At 38.8% G+C, this 27,784-nt stretch overlaps 1 protein-coding gene across 2 annotated transcripts in view; it reads right to left on the bottom strand.

Moving 5' to 3' along the window:
* The window catches only part of ADAMTSL1 (ADAMTS like 1), a 206,780-nt gene that overhangs the window by 119,360 nt on the left and 59,636 nt on the right, over positions 1-27,784 (bottom strand). For both annotated transcript variants that reach the window (XM_033003851.2, XM_033003852.2), the window contains exons 5-8: positions 19,853-19,979; positions 15,611-15,685; positions 11,369-11,526; positions 495-606 (exon numbers count right to left, since the gene is read on the bottom strand). In XM_033003851.2, coding sequence (XP_032859742.1) covers positions 495-606; positions 11,369-11,526; positions 15,611-15,685; positions 19,853-19,979 — 472 coding nt within the window. The remainder of the gene's footprint in view (positions 1-494; positions 607-11,368; positions 11,527-15,610; positions 15,686-19,852; positions 19,980-27,784) is intronic.

The following is a 27,784-nucleotide window of genomic DNA, read 5'->3' as shown; positions in this document are numbered from 1 at the left end:
CTGCTGTTTTACAGACCAGATTGAAAACAACCACTTAAATCACATGTAGTAGGAAAGAAAAGATAACTAGTATGGTCAAATAAAAATTCATAAGCTTAGAGCAAAAAATAAAAACAAGGACCGGGGTTTTTTGGTCACCAAGACTTGTACACACAGTTTCAGTTCAGAGGGTAAAGATGCTGGTGGAGATGGGGGCAGATGGAGATATCTTGGGATTCCAAAGCGGGCCCAAATCCCATCAACTCTTATATTTGACAGCTGTAGCATTAAATGCCATCATGTAGATATCAAAATGTACTTTATGTACAGAGCCTGTTACGATGCTAAAAAGTCTATAGGCTACTACTTCTGTTGCTACATCCCTCCCTTCATTTTGATGTAACTACTTTAATTTTCAGATTTTGCCCATTTTAAAGGTCCAGATCTCAGTGCAGCAGTTGGGACAGATCCTGTATGCAGATGACTATTTCTGGAATAGAGTGGTAATTCATTACCTCCTCCACAGGATGCTGAACAAGGAAAAAAATCAGTTTCCCTCCATCGGTGAATGATAGGCTGATAGAAGATAAACTGAACTGAACTGTCAGCAGCACCAGCATAGCGGATCTGGAAAAGATTTAATGCCAAAGAGTGAATATGACATAAATACCAGGAAGAAGCTTTCTGCCACATGCACCTGGAAACTTTAACACATCTTGCAGCTCCATGAAATACAAGAAATACTTTGCAACAGGAAAATAAAATGCACAAACCAAAGCATAGATTGGTGTCAAAATATTGGCTGCAAAATAAATTTCTGGGTTGCAGATAAATTTCTGGGCATAATCAGTGGCATTTCTGACCATTCTGAGACCATGTTCTGAAATAATGAATGCATGGCAAGTGCACAGTTAGTGCTACTGAATAATTTTACGGGGACAGAGGGTATGGACTGATCTTTATTCCATCAGAAAATCACCTACCACTACCTGCTGCCCCTGTCACATCGACGTGCATTTTAGGTCTTTAATATTTCCCAAACACCTTCTGAGACCATGTATACTACATTACATAGTTCAGAGTAAAAAAAAGGGAGGGTATGCTGTAAGAAATACAAAAGTATCAAAATTCTAATTCAAGATTTTATTGTTTCTGAGCTGAGGTCTCTTTTTCATTCTTCTTTATGGTACTGTCATTATTATAAGGCCATCCTTCTGCTTACTTCAGTTTCGCTGCAAAAATGCTCCTTTCAGTCACAGGTGCGGACTCTTGGCTAAAGCTAAGTGCTTGTTCGGAAAACACTCTTTAGAGCCTACAAATACTTTTATTGTATTATTATAAAAAAACTTTTAAGTCACCGGAGCTTCACTATGCTTCCAGTACTTTGTGTGCTGAATGGATTTCCCATGTAAACAAGAGTTTGTAGCACAATGAATGTAAAACGAACAGAGACCTTCACACTGCTAAAGCAGCATCACTTGCACCTGGCCTAGAAAAAAATCCTTACAGTTTGATAGCTGTGCTGATTAATACTGTTATGGGGACTTCAAAATCTCTTCAGGGCATCCCTTGTCATTACCTCTAAGCGTTCGCATGAACAGCTGGCAGGGGAAGAACAACAATGCTGCTACTAAAATCTTCTCCTACTTGATTATTTGTCCTAGGGCATCTCTGTATCAGTGACATGATGCTGTCACAGGAGAGAAAACTGCCAAATCACAACCAGAAAACATGGACTCTTCTCCAAGTCAGTAGTACTACTCTCAGGAGCAATCCTTCCTGGTTTTTTTGGTTTTTGTTTTTTTTTTTTTTTTTTTTTTTTTTACAGACAGCTTGAAATGTTTCAGTACTGCCTCCTTTTTCTTTTCCCATATTTTGATCAAGTTGCCCTGTTTTGGAAACACCATTTTTTCAATCTGCCTTTCCTTTTCTCTCTTTCTAGACACCAAGAGACATTGTCAAAGAGTAGACCATGAAACAGAAGTAAAAATATGACAAATTGAGCTGAACAGTGTAATCTGGGTTGTTTTGTTTTCCCCTATAGATGGACAGAAACATGATTACAAATCAAAGTATATCTTGAAGAGAAGAAGGAAGGCAAAAATATTGCAGGATATGTTCATGGCTGTAAGAGATCTGGCCCACTGAGACTAAGGCTGCCCTTTTCTAATTAGAGTAAACAGTGACGTAAATTCCCAACAGGAAAAAAAAATACAGCTGTACCACTACAGCTTCTTCAGCAAATGGGAGGCCTTTTGCATGGATTGATATCATTTGAGTCTGCGTGTCATTAACAGGATATTTAACTCCTTGTGTGGGACTGATACATTAATCACACACTTCAGAAGGGTCTTTCTGGGCTCATAAAAGCCTCATGCACTCCTGGGAAAAAATGTTCTATTGTGCTGGAAGCTATTCGGGGAGGTCTCTGATCAGAATGTGCAGAAAAAGCATTCACTGTGGAGAATTCTACTCTTACTCTTTTTTTTTTTTTTTTTTTTTTAAGATTGTCAGTGATTCTTAAACTCAGAAGATCTACTCAGTAATACAGTCTTCAGTGAATTGTGAAGAACAGACCAAGAGCTCACAGAGTCTGCTATATAAGGAAGGGGAGGAAAAAGACTTCACATTAAAAAAAAGAAATCAGGAAGACAGAAGAGTTCCCCTCCCTGCAGACTATTCCTGCATGTCTGCAGACTTATCTGTTTTGACACAGAGAAAAGACAGATGTACATCTTTTCACAGCCTACAATGGAAGTCACTTATACAGCCATGATAACAGCATAGGTGGAAAAGGATTACAATGAGCCACAGCCATGAGCTAAAATGATACAAAGCAAGCAAATGAAAGAAGCAGACACAGTATTGTTTGTTTTTGTTTTTGTTTTTGTTTTTTTTTTAAGGAGTACTGTAAGCAGAAGAGGAACAAAATATGGTGATTCCACACAGCAAAAATTTCTTTTTGATTTTGTTTGACAGTTTCTAAAAGCTAAGATCTTGATCCAAGAGAAAACATCAGTGGCTGCTTGAGCCTTGCAAAATTCAAAGTGAGACTTGATGGCTAAATGCTTTAATAAATGTTCTGGTTTTGCTGCACAGGACTAACTTCCACACATTGAAATACTCAGCTCTGGAGTATGGTGAAACTTTTTACCCTTCCAGTATTTGTGACACCATGATAGCTGTGAGAAATGCCAGAGCTTCAAAAAGAGATGGTCCATACTTGAGAATCTTTAGTTACTCCTCTAACTAACAGTGAGTTTTGCACCCTTAGGTCACTGAAATAGAAGAAATGGCAGATCATCCTTGACTTCCTTTAGGTTTCAGGGGAGTTTGGAGTATTCCGAACATCAGAGCAGCCCTCACAACTTTGTAAGACCCAAGAAAGTATCACCAGTCTTATAAAGAGTTGGTTAAAGAGTCCTCAGACTATCCACCAAAAATTAACTACAGTCTACAGTCTAGAGGCTACAGTCACTAGCAACAATCTAGCTCCATCCCACCAGGCTTATTAAAAAATTTCTAATGGATTTTTCCACATTATTATTACAAATGCTTTCTGCATGTGCCAAATCCCAAATTATCAGAGTTGATTTATTAATGAGAAGTTCAATATTGAACTCTTCTAAGTAACATACAAAGAAACTGGGGATGAGGGTGTGGAGAAATATCCTTAAGTGGCAACCATAAATTCATGCTTTTCATATTAGCAAAACCAAAGTTTTTGCATGATTTTCCTTTCTCTATTTGGAGTGCTTTAAAATTCCTGTTTGTATGTAGTGATACCTTACACTGATAAAGGAGGATGTGCAACAGATGTGCTGTTGTTCATAATTTGTTCATGAAGCAGAAATAGGAGAAAGACATTGTAGTCGGAAAATAATTTTACAAGCTTGTTTAAAATAATATAAAAAGTACAAAAAATGTAAATCGAGACATTCTGAAGTCTTTCAGGCATAATGTTTAACACAGGACTAAAACATGACTCCTCTGAGTTTGCCTTTTAATTCCCTTGGAATGCTGAAGGAAGCTCTTCCTTTGAGCTCTAGGGAACATATCTCCTGTCCACTTCTGCATTCATGTCCCTTGATAGAGATAGTCCTGTGTTGGAAGAGACTGTTTTGGGGGTTGACTTTATATGGAAGACAGCTCTGTCTGTTGCTTCTCAATTCAGACTCTAAATTAGCCAGAGAAATCACGATGAAATTATATTATCACCAATTTACATGCTTTACAAAGCATCTCTGAATTGAACTTGCTCACTGTGCTCCAATCGTGGATTAAGTTGTGTTTCTTTAGGCTATCAGGATGGCTGTTAAAAAGCCTTTAGACTGTATCTCTCATAAAACCAAAACAGAAAGCTAGAAGGTTCAAATCTTCTCTCAGATTCCATTATTCTCCCCAAAGGAAGAATAAAACAAAAAATCAGTGCAATGGGCTGTCTAAAATAGCTGGTCATGATGTAGTCTGGTGTATCAGCTATAACAGCTATGGTAATCTGTACAGAATCCACTAAGTGCAACAAAGGCAGAAGCTTCTCAAATGGGATGACCAAAGTTATTCCACAGAACCAAGGATAACCCCAAATACACCAAAACCAGCCCTGCTGCATCTCTTCAGTGAATACCACCAATAACACCCCACCCATCTACGGAAAGACCATTTCACCACCATCAACGTGCTCCCAGGGCAAGAGAATTCACCTTTGAGTGAGCCACCTTAATCCCCACTGGAGAGTATTTATTAACATTAATTTAATCATGACAACACCTAAGAAATTAATGTAAAAAAAAAAAAAAAAAAAAGGTGCTATTGTGATAGACATTGTATAAAAATAAAATTAACAAAATAAAAAGGCAATGAATTCCACAAAAAAAAAAAAAAAAAGTTAAAGTGATGAAAATTTAGCAAGGTTGTCACCAAAACTTCATAGTACTTAAAACTGAGATTTTTTAAATAGGTAGACTTGGGGAATTTACAGATGATACCAGAAAAATGTTACAGAAAAGGAAAAGGAAAAATTGCAAGGAGCAATTTGTCAGAGGAATAGAAAATAACATGTCTAAGAAGCTGTCTCTATTGCCTCAAATTAAAACCCGACAATAGATTTCAGATCTGCAGTATTTTAAAGAAGTATGTAAGATTAATGGTAACACATCTCCAGATATGAACAGCATCCACACAGTAGTTTAAAATCATTTACTCTTTGAAGAGTACAGGAATGTAAATCATGCATGATCACATTTAGCCTATCTTCATGAACAAGCTACTGTTTAAACCATTGGAAAACAGAAAATTGTAACAACATTTTTTAGAAGCTTCATGATTAATGCAAGAAACAGCAGAACAATAATCTCTACCTCTGTTATGGGGTCAGTAAATAGAATGAAAATAAAGAACAGAACTCAAAGATGGGTCTCTAGAAAGGGTATGCTTTTTGAGCATTGTGGTTTGTTTTACCAGATATTCATGAGGGACACTGATAAACGTAGCTTAGGTATCTGTTTCCTTCTTGGTCCCTCACCAAAGGCCCTAGACAAAGCTCACATAAGTTAAGAAGATTCTCCCATGGACTGATGACTGGATAACAGAGAATGGTCCTATAAACTGTTCTTGCAATGGATGAAGGATCTGTGGAATCCCTCAGGCATGTGTGCTAGGGCGTGAGTTGTTAAACAGACACCCAGATGAACAGGATAAAGGATCAACCATGAGCTGACCAAGTTTGCTAGAGACAAAAATTATGAATGGTAACTAAAAATGAAACTAACTGTGAAAGTACTCAAAAATTTGGCAGACTAAATTCAAGTGCAGTAAAAAAGAACTAACGCCTACAGGAGAAAACAATTATCTATGCTAATTATACATGAAAACGTCCTCCACATTAGCTACTATCATTCAGAACAGTAGCAGGGTTGTTACAGGCATTCCTCTGAAAATATCAGCTTAGAGGTCAGAAATAGTTAAAAAGATTAACAGAATATTACAGAGAGGAAGGAAAAATCCAAGTAGAATACATAACTGTTCTGACCATTATGTGTAAGTCACTCTTTCTCTCTCACTCTCTCTATATTAAATATTTATTACATTTTATTAAACTACACATTTATTAATAGGAAATGGATATTTCCAAAATATATATTTATATATTTAAATACTAGTCACAAATTACATATTTATTTATATTATAAAAATTATGAATATATAACCACAGTGAAACCAGAAAAAGGACCGAGAAGGGAAGTAAGGATAACCCTTCAATGGACCATAACTGATAAAAGTAAAGATTAAATAGAGTAGAACACTAGGAAAGAGGCAAATGATGATGACAGAGATCTCAGATATAGAAGTAATGGAGAAGGGGAAAGGAAGTAACGAGTAGTAATCATTTCCTCTTTCTCAGAGTGGGAAAACCAAAAGCAGTCAGTGAAAATACTGCACGAAGAGTTTACAAATGAGATGTACTCCTTATTTTACACAATGCATAGTTCATTGTGCAACTCATCCTATGAGCTAAATGTTGTCAAGAGGGCAAAAGGGACTATAGAAATTCCCAAAGAGTGGCTCATTTGAGTCATTAGATGCAATGGTCCAAATGAAAGATGAGGGTTGAGAAAGAGTCTACAAGCAGGAGGTAACCTTGATCTGTTTCTGGGACTCATTTGCCAAAACAGGACAAAAAGCATACAATATTTCTGAACTTCTCACAAGATCTAGTCAAGATAAATAATGACTAGGTCTCTTTTCAAGCTGGTCATCACTGTGAGCTTTACTTAGAAATTATTACAAAAATTGTACCTTTTTTGGAAATCAGATTAGGTGATTTTTATGACTACTGCTTAAAAAAAAAGTATTTAATGCAAACATTGGTTGCTAAAAGCCAGTGATACAGACCAATCTCTACTACAGAAGTGACCTCTGGAAGACATGAATCTCAAGAGGTAGTATTGTCTAATGACGAAGGGACTATATTCCAATGGTCTCTTCTAGACTAAGCAAAGTGTTTTGGTGATTTGACCTTCATAACACACAACTTCCCTCAGTCACAGCGAAACTTTAACTCTTATTATTTCCACGTGCTCAGCCTTAATTCTATCTCATCTTCTCAGAGGAGCACCACCCTAACCCTGATTTGCTATTGCTTCCAAGACTAGATGTCTGCTTCCAAGACCACTTCCTGCCTGACCTGAAGCCTTCTCCCAGATGTGAGGCATAATCTCCACTGGAAACTTTGCCAGCATCAAAACTAAATTACAGAGAAGACCCTTACTGTCATCACCTCCAATCCTCATATGGTAGTATCTCTAAAATCCAACGCTAAGCCAGCAATAAACAGTAGGTCCTTGCTGCTAGAACAGATTTGCATCTTTTGGCCTTTGCCCTAAAGTGAGTATTGAAGTAATTTCTTATTTAATTCCACAAAGTAAATCACTGTATGCTCTTGGTTCAAAAGTGATTATTTAATACAGTCCTGGACATAGCCTGACAAGGCCTACCAACCCCTCTGCCATCTGGCTGCCTGTACATGCATTATGTCCTGCGTGCCCTTGTAAATCCCAGGAAGTCTAGATTAAGACCCAATTTTATCTTCTTTTGTTAATCTGGACTCTAATCAAATTCATTTCTTTCACCAGTGGTTTCTGCCAGTGCTATATCACAACTGAAATAAGAATTACCTGGCTAGCTCTAGTGCTCTGCATAATTCAGCATCCAGTTTGAGCTCTGTTTTATAACTTTTTGGACAAGTGGTGGCTAAAATCCTGATCTCTAGTAGTAACCCTGCTCAAGGGCACCCAGTTCGCACCATTTCTAAATCAGTCAGCACTACCCTCAGCCACCAGCACAAAAAGTCATCCAGGCAGTCTTTTCTGGCAGCAGCCCATAACCAAAACTTGTCAGCCCTAGCATTACAAAAGACAACATCAATACAAATTCAATCCTAATCCAAATACCTCTGACAGCCTCCAGACAAACATTTATCTGATCCAACCTCATACATCCCTGATGCAAAGCCATGGGTCCATGCAGGCCCTATGAACAAACCTTCTTCTTGATACCAGAGATTGAAAACCAACATAAACCTAGTCTGAGCTAGATCTAGGTCAACAGTGGTTTCTCCTCCAAACCAGCCCCAAGCCTGGACAACACACTTCAGACCTTGTTTTAAACCCATTGGTCTTTGCTGCCTCACACCTCAGGACTACAGCCCCAGCTATATGAAAACCACAACCTGTGAAACAAGCCCTAACAGGCTGTGCTTTGCCAACGCTAACCGTTCCCTGGCAATCCCTAATGGCTGTTTCAGTAAGTCTATAGCTCAAGTGGTTCATATTTGCAGTGCTGATTGCTTTAAACAGTTGATCTGTGATGACTGTTAGCATCACATTATCAGCTGTAGACCCCATCTGACAATATTTATTCATCCTGCTCAAAGGAGTCAGATGTGTGACATGAAATGGCCACTCCAGGTTTCTCTGTTTTGTGTCTGAAATGGACAATATTGACAGAGAAGACATTTTAGCACAGACGGGTAAATATGTGACCGTGGCAACACAGCAGATCAGTGGCAGCTATGCCAATAAAGGGCAAGCCCTCCTATGTGATATTACTGCTCTGTTCTCTAGATCACACTGTCAGCCAGAAATATTTCCAAGCAAAACTGACCTTCATTTCACCAGGATTTTATCAAACATTTCACTTTTTTCTGTTAGGAAAAAGGCATTTCTATTTGTATGAATCAGAATTCTGTATTAAAAACATCAAAACAAGGAAATCCTCAGAATTGAGGAATAAAATTTAAGTTTGTTATCATCTTTTCCAGGTCTTCTGCCTTTCAAACATTAGAAGTTTATAATGGAGATTTACAGTTCTCAGACTATGACTATAAAAAGTAAGAACATGAAAAACTCCAGTTGTCCTATTTTGTGATAACACCTTTATTTTTGTAAAAAAAAACCTGCTTTACTGAATTACTTTTCCAATTCACATATCTTGTGAAAAGATTGCCAAGAGTTTAGCACACAAGGAATGTGCCACTGACTGTTATAAAGTCAAGAAATCTAGCAATTATACAATTCAGCTCCTACAGAAACAGCATGAGGTTCCTTCTTGCAATTTTAAAGCACTCCATGTCACCAATAAAGAAACTTAAATGTCAACTCCCACATTGAGTTTCTACTTCTGAATTATATCCAGGTGTCTAACTTGACCTCTCTGAATAAAAACATTCAGGATCAATTGAAAAGAATTGTAATAGACATACTGGAGACAATGATCCTAAAACTAGAGTTCTGCTACATCTACAAATTCATTTATATCTGTTTGCATAAAAACTGCCTTGCCCCAGGAAAGAAAATCTTGACACCCAAAGAGATCCCACTTTGTGAGGAAAACTTGCTAATAGTGCAGAGAAGACTTTCATCTGCTTTTTTGAAGAAAAGTGTTTTACCTTCACAAGCCAAAGGCAAAACAGTCATGGCTGTAGTAAGCATGGAAAGCGGCTGCCAAGTCTGACATAACTGAGATGTACGTATGCATTTTGGTACTCCTGTATTCGTCTTCGTTGTATGTACACTCCTATATCCAACAAAATCTAACAAATTGAATACCCAGAGCTGAAAAATTTTGTTAGAAAAATAATTAAATAGTATAGATTAGTATCCTTGGTGAACAAATTAATATCTAAAGTATCTTCTATAGCTGTGATTCAAATGCAAGGAATTTTAAAGTGCCTGATCCAAGGCAAAATCTAATGCTAACCTTAGAAAAGATCCTGCAACTGTGAACAGGGTGGGGAGGGTTATACATTTTTCTATATCCACTAAAGACAATGGATATATCCATAAATTAAAACCACTTGAGTCATGCTACTCTAACTTTAGAAAGGTGCAAAGACATAGCAGAAATATTACAATATTTTAATCTCAACTCAGCAGCATTTGTTCTGCCCATGCCTAGAGAGCTTGTGCACTCACACGGGCCAGGCAGTCATGATACGAGTAGACTACAGCCTTTGATTTAACCAGTGCTTCTTACCTTGCTTTGATAGGGAAGGAAATGCAAGCACCAAGGGATAAAGGTATTTTCCCTGTCATAAAAGATAACAGTGGAAATACCAGGAACACAGTCCAACCCTCCTGCTACAATTTCAGGGCCATTGGTCTACATGAACAGCTGTCCCCAACAAGTATGTTTTAACTAACAAGGCTGCCTTAAATCCATAGCACAAATAACGCAAAGTGAGCAGTACTGTTTACATTGCTCTGATGTTTATCATCTGGATATCATCTTTAATACAGGCAGAAGTGTTCTAGACATTTTGAATTGAACAGCATCTGTTTTATTAAGGCATTTTCATTCTGACCTGTAAAGAGAAAGGAATGCATTCTTCAGGTCAGGCTTCTCCTTGTGAATCAGTCCTGATAATTTCAGCTTGTTTTTTGTGTCACTAACATAGTAAAATGGGTAGGGGACAGTCTACAGGGCTCTGCTACTTCCAAAGCTAACCCGTTCAAGATCAGCCCAGCTTAACCCAAACCAATCACATTGCATTTTCCAGTTCACTGTTCAAACTTCTAGCTGCCATCAGTTCTAGGTTAAAGGTGAAGTCATCTTCCTCTGGGGCCCATATTGAAAAATTTATGTAGTCCTGCACATGATACAGGTTTTACAGTTTTACAGCTGAAATCCTTCAAGTTCCTTAGGCCTACTGGAAAAGGATTTATTTTATTGTAATTTCCAAATGTTCATTTTTGTATGTGTGTTTTCCCACTGAATGTGTGCATTGCTTCCAGCAATGTGTTTTATATTACCTGGAAGAGTAGAAATGCTCTAATGGTAGGAAATAATTTTATTCTTATTGCCAGTGCAACACAAAGCATAACTTCAAAATGACACCATGACTTCTCAAGCAAAATTATCCCATTTATTTTGGAGATTGGGGATCTCATTCTCCACTCCCTTACAGTCTTTTGTGCAATTACACTAATATAAACCCCCAAAATTATGGGCCCAAGATACAGACTTTCTTTCTTTTTGCTTGTCATGGACAAAGCAAGCTTCATGTCCTTCATTTATACGTACCTCAGCAACACATACAGAAAGTAATCTGCCTTTTCTTGTAGTAAGTTAATCTTTTATCTTTAGGGCATACACTGGGTATGTTTTTCTTGGCATAAACTCAGCCTTTTTCCTGAGGATTGTCCAATGAGGCTTTCATCAGATATTTAACTATAAAAAATTTAATGTAGAGTTCATGAGCTAGGCTGGACTAGGCTTTGTGGTAAATGTCTACTGGAAAATTAAGATCTAGAAAAATCTCTCCTATCTTTCTAATGCATCTTGTCTTACTTTATGTTCTTCTAAGAGGTCAATGGCTAATGACCCTCACCTTGATAGTGAAGTCTGCAGTGAGAGGCCCAGATATTCTTAGTACCTCCTTGTCAGGAAACTTCTGGAAGTCGATGCTAGAATTGCCCACAAGGAAAGAGCCTGTGGAGCTGAGGTTGTTTTCACTCTTCACACCTTGAAGACTCTTGATTTCCAAATCTGACAAATACAAACAAATTAACAGGAAAGTACAGCATTGTCATTTGAGTAAGAGTAAGTGAGAGCAGAAAAAGAAAACCAACACAAAACAGCAATGGTGGAGATTTGCCTCCTACATTTGTGATAATGCAACTTTTTCATTCTTTTCCACAGTTTATTTACATTCCCATACTTTTCTTTTTTCTCCTTCATCTGCTTTTTGGCTTTGTTCAACCTTTAGATTTCTAATTCCACATTCACCTCCTCACCCCTAGGTCACATTTTTACTCTCTTCCAGACACATTAATCCATTTCTAGTTAGGCATATTTTCTGTTGTTTAATTCACTCTCAGTAAGTCACGCTCCTTTGTGGAGCGTGACTCAGACCTTCACCCATGAGTGCTGGCTTTGTTAAATTGCTGTTCCCTCTTTCAGTTCAAAGATGGGTCACTAGCCACATGTTGCTGTGGTAGATGATTAACTGAAAGCAAGACATCCAGGAAAGAAAGATCAGTATGACAGCAATCCTGCCTCCTCTCCAGAAGTAGTCTGATCCATCCCAGTGGTGTAAGAAGGGAAAGTGAGTGCTGAACCCTCTTGACCCTTCCCTCTGGCTCCCTGCATTCACAACTCCCAAAAGGTGGGCATTAATTCAGGTACTGTTTGGTAGCAGTTAATTCTGACTGTTAAATCATAATAAACATATTAAATCGTTTATTAAATAGAAATCAACAGTCAAAAAGTAGATCTGTTCCATCATCTAGCTAGCCTCCTCACCAACTCCAGATTATGCTTTACAGCCTGTTCACCAGTGAACTGTTTCTTGTAGTTATTTCAAAGTGACAATGTATTTCATCATCGAGGATTGCAAAGCTGCAATCCTTTCACATGTATTTGTGAAATTATGCACAAAATCTTCTCCTACACAGAGAAGCAGCTAAAGCACAATCTGAATTAGTTGGGGTCATACTATTAATTGGTGATGGAATCATATTTTCAGAGACAATAAATGATAGAAGCATTTTTATTAGCATGTACTAAGTTGTTAATTAGGGGGGTGTCCTGGGTTGAGTGAGTGGTGGAGTTTTTTGGTGGCAGGGGAGGGGCTATTGGGGCGGCCCCCTGTGAGAAGCTTCTTGAAGCTCCCCCAGCTCCACGTCAGCTCCACTTCTGTTTGGGAAATTGAGCCAATCAGCTGTGCCTCTGCGATAACATATTTAAGAAGGGACGTGGTGACGGGCAGTGGGACTTGTGAGGAGGAGTTGCTGCAGCTGCATGAACACCAAGGTCAGTGGAGGAACAGACGAAGAAAGGAGGGGGGAGGTGTGCCGGAGCAGAGACCCCCTGTATCCTGTGGTGAGACGGCAGGGTGGCTCCCCCCTGACACCCATGAAGATCTACGGTGGAACAGACATTGATTTGTGGCCTGTTGCTCCTGCTCAGCTGATCAAGGTGCTGTGCCCAAAGAAGGCCGGGGTCTCATGGGAAAAGGTAGCCCCGCTGCTGTAATTCAGCACTGGGAGGATTGCAACATGCAGGGGAGTCCCACGCCAGAGCAGCTCGGGAAGGGCTGCAGCCGTGGGAGGGAATCCAGTCGGAGGAAGTTAGTGACCCATGACGGAGCAGTGTGGGGAACGCTGCGGCCCATGGGAGGAATTCAAGTCAAAGAAAGTTTGTGGAGGACTGTCTCCTGTGAGAGGGGGACCACGATGGAGCAGGAGGAACAAGTTTCGGACACTCCCCTCACCGAAGATGAAGGAAGTGGCAGCGCTGACTGCACCCCCCATTCCCTGCCCCTGCGCCACTGGGGGAGGAGGTAGAGATATCGGGAGCAGAGCTGAGCCCAGGAAGAAGGGAGGGGTGGGGGGAAGGTGTTCTCAAGATGTGGCAATGCTTCTCACTGTCCTACTCTGTTATGTGTTGTTAGTGTCTGTAATAAATGTATGTTCTTTTTTTCTTCCCGTAGCGAGTCTGCCTTTTGCGCATGATCATAAAAGGGGGATTTTTCCCCATCCCAGTCCTATCTTGAACCCCAAGCCTGGCTCTCTGTCCCTTCTCATTGCCGGAGGGGAAGGGAGAGAGAGCTGCTGCATTGTGGTTGGCTGCCAATGAGGCCTAAACCACGACAGGGGTGAAAAGATAATTGCAGTAATTAGACTGCTTTTCAGAATGGGTCATGGGAATTAATTCGTGAAGGAAGTTGCTGAGGCAGTACACTAAGAATTTGCTCTATATTAATGAATTCCTTGGTTTTCAGTGAGGCTAGTCTCTTCCTTTGTGATGCACTTGGCCATATATTTATTTCTGTACAAGGCTGCATGCATCAGGGATAAAAATGTTTTTAAGACTTGTGTACATATAATCGGCCTCCTGTTGACTTCTCCCACAACCAAAGTTCACAGGGCAAAATACTCCCTCCTCCCAACTGATTGTAGCTCATACATATATAAAATCCTTTGATGGGTGAACAGAAAGATTCATGGAGACATCTGAAACAAGAAAGAGATGTATTTGGACTCATTCATGTTTACACAGAGCAGTTAATCTAAATCTCAACCAGTGACTCAGGCAGACCTTGCTGATTCAAATCTTTTTGTCCTGAAATGTGATATGGCCTGAGTGAAGACAGCTTTAGATAAGTCTTTCCTGCTAAAATATCATTTCTCTTTAAGCTGTCCTGTAGCTCAGTTTCACTGAAAAAATAATAAAAGTATGGAATTTTTCTACCTTGGAAGAGAACATCTATACTGGGAAAGAAGACAGGAGAGAAAGGAAAAGTGCAAATTGTTTACTGGGAAAATCATAACAACCATACTGGAGCAGCACAGGAATACCCAAAGGGCCACTTAAAACTGAAGTACAGGCAGCATTTGAACTTTTAAGAAAAACACAATGTATTTTTATTTAGTTTATAACCTGTAATTTGCTGGTCTTTATTCACAGCTGTAAATCTAAAGAACCATTAAAAGGTTATGGCATGCCCACTGCTTTCTCAACACAAGCAGTGAGCTACAGAACAGGACTGATAAACTACCCCTTATTTTGCCATTGAGTGTAAATTCTTTGGGCGAAAGAAATATGGAGACAGTGGGAATGATCTGGACTTTCACCTCCTTGCTCCTTGCTGACACTAATGTTTGTATTTACACTGATAAACATAGAAGTCTCTAACTGGTCTGTGCTGCAGTAAAGTCCTATTACCTTTGGGAAAAGGAGAAGGGGAGCCCTACTTACAGTAATTTCTGCTTCTGAGAGGTTATGCAGTACAGGTCTGTGGTTTTTTTTCTGACAGTAGATCCCATTTACAACACTATAGTGTTCATTTGATGATGACAAAATAAGGAGCAGCTTGTGAGTAGCTACTGCATTAGAAGATAAGAGAGAAGAATGCAAGGAGTTTCTATACATGAGATAAATGAATTTGCCTTCAGCTCTCCCAGAGTATTCTCAAATCCTGAGACTCTTCTCCCAGAGAAGAGGGATACACAGCTGCTGGGATACACAGCTCCGTGTCAGATGAAGCAGGGAAGTGTTGTAGCTATCAAGTGACCCGCTAGCAGCACTCAGTGGTCTTAACACCTTGGAGCAATATCATGACTAAGGAGCATGGTTTGACTCATGAATGCAGTTTCTGATCTTTAGACTGTGATTTTGTGTGTGTGTGTGTGCATGTGTCTGTGCATCTACAGGAGTGAGAGAGATTATCATAACAGAACCATGTGTTATGGTCATGAGGAGCTTGATGACTAAGCTCAGCTGTAGGGAAACTTGTACTTTCTGTCCTCAGTATTTCTTCACTCAGTGGGATATATTTTATTAATTTTAAACCCTTAGCACCAAGTGAGCCAGCCAAATGATAAGCAAACAGAAATGACTGAAAAGTTATGGAGGGGCAAAGGATTCTGCAATGTTGGCCAAGCTCTGCTCTGAAAAGAACATGTACCACTGATGTAACTGGGTCTAAGAAGAGCTTCTGAGGGCAGGACTCGTCCCTGTGTTGAAATCAGTGATGTGAGAGAGGGAAACCAGACACCACAGTGTAAACAGAGCACTGCAGGTTAGCAAGGCTTTCTTAAATAAATGTACACTAACTTTTTCAACTTACATAAATGATCAGGTCCTTTCAGTACAAGGCGAACTTGCCTGCTTCCATAGGGAATGGCAACCACTGTGTCGTCCACTATGGGAAGGCAAAAATGCATGGAGTAAATAAGCAAAGAAATTCACATTTGTTTTAAAATAAGCAGTGAAATAGGTGCTTACAAGGCAGTCAAAAGAAAAGCTTTTGGACCAATTAAACAGCCCTACAAATTACAAGAGAACATTAAAACTCTGAAAAAATAAATTGTCAAATGCAGTAAGAACTTTCTACTCGGAAGAACCCAAACCTGTTGATTTTTAAATTCTCAACTCCTTAATAATCATTTCTGGATTTCAAGAGTAACTAATAGATTCCTATTTCACCACAAGTCTACTTAAACCTCTTCCAAGTCTTCTGAATTGGTGTTGCTGATGAAGCAGAGAAGCATAAGCCTATACTGATGTTTAACCAGACACCTCATTCCTTCACTTGACCCTTTCCCAGTTGAATGCTACTGCTTCTCCATGACTCTGTCCATGCTATGTGATGATTTCCTACTGCCTTCCCTTTCACACCTTTTCATTTTAATGACTAGAAGTGCTATAATTCTGTTTTGCTTTCCACACCACTAACAGAAAACCCCTGGAAAAACAGAAGCCCATTAGACTGTCATGTAAACAGGTTTTAGAGCAGGATATTGCACCTATAAAGCCTTTGGGAGCTTTGTCAACTGGATTTAAACTGAGGTGTGAATTAGCATGTACATCACATGCTGCTGTGAAAGTTAGTTAGGTTAGCATTTCTAAAGATGCAGCAACCTCAGTAACACCATGAAGGAGGACAGGAAGGAAAGGTGTAGAAAGATGCTAGAAAATGCTCCCAACTCTATGCCTGGGTCATGAAGTGGGTAGCCAGAAAACACTGCCCTGGACTAACAACCATACCTAGGTTCTTCAATCACCCTTCCCTGTCCCTTCTGCCTCCTCCTCTTAGAACTAGAAGTCGGGAAAGAAGAAGTATGCACGTCTAACAGGATTTTTGGAGGGGAGGTGGTAGATATGAGAGGAATGAAGCCCTTTTCACTATCTGTTCATTAGAAATTCTCACATCTGTGCCATATAATGCCTGCTAGCAGGATCTATAGCTCTGCTCTCAAAGCAACATGTTTCTTTGACAGATAAGGCTAACTCAGCCAATAAAAGCATATTACCTTTCATCCCAACGTATGAGCTGGGGCCTTAAGTTTCTGACCAGATTAAACTGGGAAACCATTCCAGCCTAGCTAAAACAGGATTCTCAGTTACCAGCAAAATAGTAATGTTGTCATTTTATGTCAAAAAATGAAGAGAAGCAACAGAAAGAGGGAAAACTACAAGAAACAGGGACTTCTTCTAAACAACACATTCATTCATCCAAACCTACAATATATATAAAAGTGAGCCAGAACCCTTTTAAATTTTAAATTTAGTCATGCATCGTAAGAATTTCTGGCAGTCTTATATTGGAGAGCTTTATGGTATGAAATACCCATACTTTTGTGCCCTCTTAATATCCCAGAAGTGAGGGGTGAAATGTAGGCAGTCTGATATATCTCTGAGTGTCATATGAGTTGCATGGAGATAAAGCCTCTTCGTGTGCCCAGGCTCTTCTGAACCTTGTCTCCATTTTCAAAATCTAATTTGACGTTTCCTCAACCTATCCAGAAATTTCAGTATCTCCTAAGACTCCTGTAACACTGGAGTTAAACTTTATTCAACACAGATTTTCTTCATACACATCTCTGATATCACATTAATTAGCAAAAATAGACATCTTTCATTTATACACAAAATTAAAATTTTCTATTTGAAAATAAAAATATTTGAGTGTTACAAAATTCATTAAATACTGATATTCTAATTCTGGATTTATTGGTACCATTCTGGCACTCATATTAAACATACCCAGTAGGATAAATACATTTTGTTTTGGGGAACAAAATCCATGAATATGACATATCATTTGTTGTATATATATCACATTTATTGGAATGAGTCTGGGAAAACAATGACTTCAATTTTTCAAAAAATATTAATGGTCTTTTTACAAGTCTTATTTAAGGACAGTCCCATGTCATTATTATTTTTGACTGTCTCTCTGAGCTCTGTGCTGGAGAGTTAACAACTCACTGATAAGTCACAGAAAAATCAGACAGTTTAAAGATCATGCAAGCATATATATCATATATGCTTCGTATGTCTCTTCTGCTCCAGGGTATTGCTAGGACTATATTTCACCTGATCTTGTCATTGCTTTCCATTTGAAATCCTAGCACACTTTATGTGAAATGCAAAGCTCAGTGGGATTTATGCTTATCACACTGCTTCCTGCTTTCAAAAAGCAGAAGCAGTAGGGACTGAAGGATAATTTCCTGAGGTTAAGAGTGATAAGAAAGAGACATTTCCTGTGAAGAAACATGTGAAAGTAAGCATGGTATTATTTAGTCACAGTTCTTTCCAACAATGAGAGAAGCAGATTGTGGAGCATCCATGAGGAAGAAAAGGTGCAAAGTGTGTGAACGGGTGGTTGGTCTCCTCCAGAGAAAATGTATAGGGAGCCAAGGGAGAGTCCCAGAAAACTGAGAGGACAGTGGCCCAGGGCTGTGAAGAGTGTGCAAGGATTTAGGCAAAGGTTGTATGTCAGATACATACATCAGATTCTAGTGAGAGATGAGTTACTTCTGGTTTTAGATTTTGAATTTGGATTTTGTCCAAATGATCTCACTGTCAGTTCTCATGATGAAAAATGGAGTTGTTTCTTCTTCTCCATTACTACTGATACTCAGTGGAATTATGGAACTGCTTCTATTTTTGTCAAACATGACAAGAGTAGTCAGAAGTATCTATTCTGCCTCAGCATAGCAATTTCTACAATTCTTTTTTTAAAAGTAATCTACTTCACTAGCAGATGTCAATTATTTTTTAGAAAAACACTAGCTTTGCACTAGGTGATCAGCAGAATTCACCCACCACTTATGGGATCAACTCTCTAGCTCCTTGGTGAACACAAAGAAATCTGCTTAAATACAGCTAATCTCCATAGGAAGATACATACACTCTTTCCAAAAGGAGATATTATGATAAAAAGAAAGATTCACTTTCTGCAGACTTAAAAAAATTTAATCACCTAAGTTTATGGCTAAGATAAAATTATATTTCTGGAATGAACTAAGTTTTTTTGGAGCTTTTGGTTTTGTTTTTGTTTACAAATAGAAACAAAAACGTAGAAACAGGTGCTTCCTTTCTCATAAAAATGTAAGAGAGAATTCAGTGTCATATAGCCTCTTGCCCTGCTTTTCTTCTGTTTCTGAGGCTACTGGGAGATATATACTACTCATATAAATACTGAGGAAGCCATTCCTGTAGAAAGTGCTAAGTGTTTAAAAGCTCTGTGAATTTCTCTGTAGTACTATCTTTCTCCTATGCCTTTGCATGATATAAACTGCATGGAAAAGGGAAGTGGATATGAGCACTGAGAAACAATTAATTAAGTATGATAAACTCAAGACTGTGTCTGGTGTGGTTTTGAGATAAAAGCAACTTCAGAAACTATTGGGACAGTCCTGGAATAAAGGTCACTGTGCAATTTCCCTCGCACAGTCCTCAAAACTGAATGCTGTTCTCTGTTAGGCAAATAAAAATCCAAAATGAGCCCACAGAACACCTCTGCTGATACTTGGCCACTGCTGCACATGTCCTTTCTGATTTTTCTCATGTTGCATGGCAGTCTGGCTTACGTAGGTTTTTAATGTCTTGCTCATGACACAGACAAAACAGACATAATTCTTGAGAAACAGGGATTATTTTATGGATATAACACTGAATTAAGGTATTGACTAGCCAAAAGTAATCCAGTCATTCTAGCAAATAAATAAGACCCTGATCCCAGATATGCTTATGTAGATACATTTACAGTGACAAGTAAGCAAGATGCTGACACAGACGAAGTGCTAAAGTGACAGGTATTTAAACAGAGCTGAGAAGGATAAATGCAGAAAGTAAACACAGAGTTGATTTTTAAAAGTTTTTCAATGTTTATAATCTCAAATTTTCACAGCATGTATGTAAACCGTTTGAAAGGAAACCTCAGAAAGAATTCATACATTTGAAGGAGATCTGTAAGTGACCATTCTACTGCCTGAAAAAGAGTGGGGTGAAATCTAGCTTGCAAGAAACACGTATTTCACTAAGAGGGCAAGATGGCACTTTACCAGAAGGGACAGCTTACGTTTATTTGCTGAGAGCTGGGACTTATACTGGCCTCGAACCAGACGGCAGGTGGACCCATCGCCATTGCAGATCCCACAGTTATCTTCCTTGACAGTGCTTCCCAGCTGGTGGTCACAGCCAACAATCTGGCAAGAGAGAAGAAAGACGTGCAGTTCAATGTGAGCACCTACTGACTGACTGCTCGATCCACCTCTGCAACTAATCACTGCCAAATTTATCTCTCAGCATCTCTAGAGGGCCATAAAGTACCTTAGCAATGTAAGAGGCTGAGCAAATCTGGCTGGGAGTTTGAACTGAATTCAGACATGAGATAGTAAGCAGGTTAGTACTCAATGGCTTTTGCAGTCTAGAGAAAGAAAAGAGTATTGTTGGAGACCGTTTTTTTAAGGGCATTGTGAACATTTCTTGGTCAGAGTCCTATCAGAAATTACACTTCTTAGAGTTTCACAAAGAAAAATGCCTGAAGTAGGCAAGAAGACAGATAGGAAGCAGATAGATATAAGTAAAGGGCAGCAGGGATAAATAGTAACATGGCTGAGATCTCATTGAAATTTTACCTGCTATGACTTTGGGAAAACCATGTGGTTTTAATTATGTTTGACAATAATCCCATTCCACACTTTCAATACCTATGTTCAGACATTGTTAAAGATCTGATAAAAAAGGAGGGAAGGGTTAAAACAAAAGAACTGAGAGTCAGAAATGCAATTACCTGCTCTGAAACTGGCTTCATGCTTATGTGGAATTTGTTTGGTTCAAAATTTTAAAACTTGGATAAACTAGGCTTCTCAGTTTGCAAAAAATCTATAGTTCCCAGGAGAATCAAACATAAATGTATACTTAAATATATTTAAAATTAAATAAATGGAATATAAATTTATTTAGCACAGCACTAGTGTAGGCCTTTTGTTTGAACTTCGAATTCTGCATCCATGTTATGAATTTTGCACATAAATAATTGATATCCAAGAAATTAAGCAAGTCCATACAGTGTTATAATTATACATATGAGAAAATGAAAGGCCTTCTAGCATTCTGGCATGCAAAGTAAGCAATGAAAAAATATTTGTATGTCCATTCTACTTCTAAAGAGGTTGTGCTAAGACTCTTAGCCAAGCAGAGAGTGTATATAAACACAGGGAATTTTAAATAGAGTGTTTATTCAGCTTTAAATTTTCCTGCGTCTGTGAGTTTCAGTTAAATCAGAGAGCTGGGTCCTAGAAACTGATAAGAGCAAATAGGGCACTTATTGAGACTCATAAAAGCTGCATGTTTAACTTGCCTACTTAAACATTCAGACTAATATTCCCTATTTGTGCAAATCTACGTGTGAAGAATTGCTGATCACTGCTAGGGTGAGATGTACTTCTGGGTTTGACACTTTCTCTTCACTCGCTTGTGAAAATGGCTTTGATTAATATCCAGTATTTACTTTTAGCGATTCAATTCCCATTTCTAACACCATTATTTTACTAATGGCACAATAGTGGTTTCCTTGGTTATCTGTCATATCAATAGTATAATTAGTTTAACTTAAATCATTATAGGTTTAGATTCAGGCTTGATGAAAACTATTATCAAATTTCTTTGGCTTTACCCACTTCTACTGGGTCAGAACTGGGTCAGTCTCCTATGATTCTGCAATATATTATGTCTCCAGGGGAATTAATGAGGGCTAATGGAGAAAGAATCACACATAAATGATACATTTCCTTGAAAACCTAGTCATACCAAGACTGCAGGAGACATTTTATCACATTAGAAACACCTTGACAAATAATGGTTAGATAGTTGAAGCAAAGTCAAGACTGTCTTGATTGTGACTACTCCATACAGAGCTATCAAGTACAGATATATAAATTATATGGTTGATACCATGTAAGATTTAGGTCTATTTTTTGTTCTGAATAAGAGAATTCCTACAGGAGATGAAACACCTTTGATATACACAGAATAGTTTGCTCTAACTTTCATTAATGTCTCCGTATAGATAAGATGTGAAAAAAAAAAAAACACTTGCATGATCTGAAAACTGTACAACATAATGCTACAAATCAGATGAATTTCCTTCAAATGCATTACGGGTCACTAGCACCCACAGTGAGAAAGGTCCTGCTGAGGAACCCAGATATAAGAGGAAAGGGCAGAATTCCCTTTCATATCTGATCATAACATATTTTATGTTCACTCAATGGTTCAGTCTGGAGTCTTCTCCAGATCTGCATGCCTTTTCCTATTTTGAAAAGAACATGTGAAGCACCTGGATGTGAAAAGGACTGGATCTTAAACCCAGGTATGAGTCAACCAATTTCAAAACCAGCCTTTACTACTTTAAAGTCTTTTTAACTTCATGAATCATTAGCTCAGTTGCCATGGGCTATACTCTGATTAAAGTTAATTTATAAATTGAGCAATTTGGAGCTAGGTCACAACTTGTAGAGGAAACTGCCAAGAAAATCTCTGGTGTGAAAGGAAGTTATATTGAGGTTCATTGCTCTTTTTGAGATGGACAGCCATTTTTAGTCTATAGTGTAAAAATAATTATTTTGCTGAAATGCTGTATTTCAAATGGAAGTATGAGCAAAATGGAGACCTCTTGTGAACACCAAAACTTTTGCAGTATGTATAAAATGTGTTTTAATCTTACTGTACTTGGTAGTCTTTCAGATATTTTTATGTTATTAGAAATTTTGATGAAATTAAATAAAATTCCTATTTCTGCCCAAGGTTTCTGCAGAGCTTTTTGCTTTTCTTCTTCCATCTTTTGGAGATAATTACATTCAATAAAAAGGTTGGTAGTGTTTGCAGTGGAGTCACTGATTCTTTAAAATGAAAAACACTACTCCAGATCTCTTCTATTATTTTTTAGTAGCTCTTACATGAAAACATTATCTAGGCTGGACTCTTATGAAAGCAAAAGATCAGACAAAAAATGTTAAAGTGTTCCTGAAAAAATACACAGTTCATAAGATATTAACTTTTGTTTCTATGAGCAGAAGAAACATATGGTTGTCTGAGTTGAGATGAGAATATGTCGTTTCCATATCATTATTTTTATTGTCTGTCAAGGCTCCTGAGAACTCACTACAAAAGATGAAAGTATAGTTTAAAATATGTCATGATCCCCCCCGAAATCTGCAGAGAGTTAGCAAGGAACATGAAGGCAGAATTGTTTCTTTCAGCATCTACCCATAACATGAACAAAACACAGAGGGGAGGTTTTGAAATGGCTGTTATCAGGGATGCCACAGATGCGACACAATAGGAGAAGCCCAACTATCAGGAAAAGTAGATTCACTTAGGCTGCAGAACTAGTCAAGCCTGCTGAGACACTGACCTATAGGTATACTCATATGACTAGGGGTGGCTGAGGACTCGTCATGAAAATAAGCATCACAGAAGATACTGCTTGATAAGCTTCACAGGCAAAGGAGTGAATAGGGATACTGTACCTCTAATCTACAGCTCAGAGTAATGGTTTAGTGGAAACAGTTAGAAAGAAAATACTGACATTTTTGCATCAGAAGCCTGAGGAATATTTAACTCTCGGTAAAGCTTAGAAATGTCAACTCCTCATCTTGGTTTGAAACTAGATTCAATGTTAAAATTCTGAAGTTTTTGTGGGATGGAAACTTCCTCTTCCAATGCATTCTAGTTCTGATCTTAATATATCCTGGGGGGTCTAGGGAGATGAAGTCTTTTTCAATTCATAAAGGGCTGGAAAGGAAGCCCCCACCAGGAACAAAAATGGATTACTACAACAAGTTGTGCCTGGAAATGTTCTGAAGTAAGCAGTTTTAATACTCATTTCTATTACATGTTAAGCTTCCTCCCCTTAAAGCACGGTAATGAAGCATAGACTTTCCACACTGAAATCTTTTGAGTTTCAAATTGCTGAAGTGTGGTCAGAGGCTTGAACTGCAGATTGTTCAATAGGTTTTGGATGAAGCTCTTGCATATTTCTAAAGGTTTTCCTATGAAGCTCATTGCTATTGTGGTTAAATGCCCTTATAGCAGTAAAGGCAGATCATGCAGAGGTCTGGAGGTCTTAGTATACGGAAGATGTCAGCCATGTACTACCAGAGTGAGGAAATCACATGTGAGTACCAACTTCCTGTCCAGTTCTTCACCACCTCTAAAGTGAGCTGATTTTTTATTCTCTTTACGGGTTTAGCATAAAACAGTTAGCTACAAAAAGCCAGAATAATAACAGCTTATCCATAGTTGCTTGAGCCTGTACTGTATTCTGGCAAAAGATACCACAGTTCTGCTCAGAGGTAAAGGTTCCATACTACATTTTAGGCTGAAGTCCCATACTTCATGCTGAGTTTGCTTCTCCCCCTGACTCTCACTTTTATTCCACTGACAGACAGTGAGTTGGCAAAATATAAAAATAGGGATATTCCTGACTCTGAGACACATTTGTAAAATAATTTTTACGGGACGCTGCAAGAAAAAAGAGACATCAAGTTAGCAGAGCAACTGCTTATGTACAGTTTAAAGGCATCAGGCTGAAAGTCCCACAACAGGAGTTGGAACTAACTCACTGAGTGTGTGCATGAATGTTATGTGTGTATGCATTCCTCTTGTGGACTTGAACTCTGGCTTGGTTTAGTGCATTTTTCCAGAAATAAAAGTGGACCAGCAGTGACAGGTTCTGCTTCAGCCCTGCTAGCCTGGAAATGCCCTGAAGTAAGAAGTTTTCATAATAATTTCTATTCAGTATTAAGAAACTCTGGGCAGGAAATAATGTAATAAAGCAAGCTTGCAAATCTAGCCAATTATAAATAAATCTCTCTGTTTTTCAAAGGTCATGTCTGCAGTTCAAACACAAGAAGTTCTGAGAATCTGAGAAAAACAAAGTTGCCCTTCACATGGATACTAATGTGGGGCTCAATCTGGGACTTGTGAGATTGTCACTGCTCAGCTGAAGAAAGTTTTGGATTAGAGCCACTGTTTCAACTATGTCCAAAATCCTGTTTTACAATCAGGATGAAAAGCCATTGTATTCTTTAAATTACTGTGGAGAGAACAAGCTTCAGGCTGTACAGCAAACTGGAACTGGACTGGTATCCATGATAGAAGGACTCACAACTCCTGCCAAAGTGACATCTGACCTTCAGTTCAGTGACACCTTATGATGACAGTTCACAGCCTCAGCATTTTTATGGCACAGCCTGCTGACACTATCCTGTGGCAGGCAGTCTTGTGCAGCACCAAGCACTAGGCAGGATCCTCCTATGTCCCAAGGAATTTAGGTGCAAGCACATCGCAATCAGCAACCATAATTGAAGACTGTAAGATGATTTTCACAATGGCAAGGCAATTTGTAACTGTGCTGGTAACAGTAGACCGAGTGACATGTGCAGTCAATGTACTCGTTTGGCACTTGAGCCAAACACAACTTGCAACTGCTCAGGCAGTGTAAACGAACTTCAGTCACTAATCAGTAGCCAGAATGTTACATATAACCACTGGAGTGACTGAGATCCACCTTCCAACACACTAAGCATGTGGCTGGCTAGCTTAGTGATTTGTCATTGCTTGTTGCCTTCTCTACCACTGATCCACTGGAACTGATTTGCAGATCCTGCTTGATATCTGCCCCATTAGTCCAGCATTCCCAGCTAGCCAGGATTCTCTGCTATTACTATTTTTAAACCCAGACCAAGACCCTCATGGAGCCTCCCCTCACCAGCATGGCAGACACAATACATTGAGAACCAATGGTTCAGCCAAAGCTCTAGAAGCAAACAGCAAATACCCAGCAGCAGAAGAAACTCAAGAAAAATTCCTACTTCTCCAGTTTCCCTCGGGGAAAGGAATAAATGTAACCTCATTGTGAATCCACCCTTGATATAAAAAGAAGCAATTAAATCAATTTAAAAGCTACAACTTCTAAATGAGGATTTACAGAAGCATTAAAATCTTGGATGTGGGGAAAAGGCAACTCCTATGCTTATATGCAAATTTCATTAGAAGTAATCTTCCTACATAAAAAAGATTTAATTTTCCAGGTTCAGTCATACATAACCAACCAATTTACTGTGTGGGCAAACATAGCAGAGCCAACAGAGGTGGAAACAAAGCCATATCTAATTCTTTCTCTGATGATGCAGTAATCCAGAGACAGCTGTTCTGTAAGGAGCAACATTTAAACAGAATCAAGTTCCAAGAGTTTATAAATGGAAGACAAGAAGAAGAAAAGAGGCTTTTGTGATTAATATTCACTTATCCATTTCATTCACACTTTTCTCTGTTTTTTGGCTGGATTTGTATTGTTCATATGTCCATATTCATCTAGAGTAAGAATAAGTTTCTGCTTTATTCTTGCATGTTTGTACACTTGTTGATGGAGGAGAACAAAAAAAAGGTAACTGTTTTTTTCAGTCAGTGGTCTATAGCAGGTCATTAGTGAAATGCTTGATTTTCTCCAGAAGAATCGCACATATTGTCTGGATAGATACCTTACTTAGTATTTCCATCGGAAAGCTCCCAAGTTTTGTAGAAGATGAACAGACTACAATGGAAGGTAACTGCAAAGGCCATTATAAGTCAAAATTCATCACGGCAGCTCTCCTTCAGCTTCCTCAGAACAACATGCTTGAGAAACCAAAAGTAAATTCAACGAAGTCTGCCCCCTGGGCCCGTTCTCTTCTCCTAAACTATGAAGCATTAAACTGTAAATCATTTAATTGGCACTTGTGACACATTATATTTGGCTATGATTCTTTTTCAGCTCTGGTGACTTCATGACATGCTTGATATTGCCACTCAGACCTATCTTCTGTTGGATGTACAAGCTTCCTTCTCTCAGACAGACTTCTTTTGTTTACAGGAGCTGGTCTTCTGTTGTCTGGATCAAATGGGGATCCAGCTGCAGTGCTTTGCTACTAACAGTGCCAGCACAGACATTCTGGTGCTTCAGACAGTCACATATTCTGTGTTATCAAGGAACTGACTTCATCCATAGTTCAAATACTTGAGAGACACTGCATGTTCCCAAGCCACTGCTGAAACTGCTTTGTTTACATGGTGTTCCAACCTGCTGCTCAGTGTGTAAGAGGAGAGCATTGCAGGCTTTATGAGAAGACTCTTGGGATGACAGAGGAAGACAGCTAAAACTCCGGCATCCCCCTGCCATGGATCTTCACAGTAACTGAAAGCCTTGCCCTGGTCTTCAGTGAGAACCACACATCTGTTTTGGCAGGGACTCTCAAAACTGCTCAGCCAGCATGGACACCTTGTCATCTTCACACAGCACTAAATGCTCTGCGTCACTTTACACACCTCAGGTTTTCAAGTGTGCTACAGAAATATGAGGACACAGATGAGTTCCTGGTAACTGTAACAGAACTTCAGGAGACTCCAAACTGCTCTTTTCAATTTATTCTTTTTGCTAAGCCTCCAAATTACAATGTGCTTCCCTGTCCATCAAGCAGAAGTGGTCTGTGTGCTGCTGGTCATAGACATATCCACAGTAGACAGTTTGTCTACTTGGGAGTAACAGCAGGTATTCTTTCTGCTAAAAGACTAGAACAAAATATCTCTGCTGTGGTGCCAATCTCTATTGGACCATAAAGTGGAATACTGATAGCTCAGGGCACGGGAGTAGAGTTCTAATAATGCAAAGGAAGATTCTTTCACACAATAAACATATCCCCATTCTCTTGCCACTCTCTGCCACAAAAATGTTGTTACCTGGCATGATAATAACAGTTTAAGCATTTGGCTATTACACTTATGAGTCATTAGGTTCTCCACCCCACTCCTTTCTGTGTTCTGAAAAGATATGTCATGCTGGGGGAAAAGCTACTTCTTTAATCTACAATGATACTCATCAACAAGAAAACAAAATTAAGATCTGTTTTCCACAGAACATGAGGTAGATGAGGATAGAGAGTTCAAACAGCACTTCAGCACTTCAGCC

The sequence above is a fragment of the Tyto alba genome, unplaced genomic scaffold, assembly GCF_018691265.1.
Source record: "Tyto alba isolate M040663 unplaced genomic scaffold, T.alba_DEE_v4.0 Super-Scaffold_42, whole genome shotgun sequence".
Classification (NCBI taxonomy): Eukaryota; Metazoa; Chordata; class Aves; order Strigiformes; family Tytonidae; genus Tyto; species Tyto alba.
This window is presented reverse-complemented; position numbering and strand designations above follow the sequence as displayed.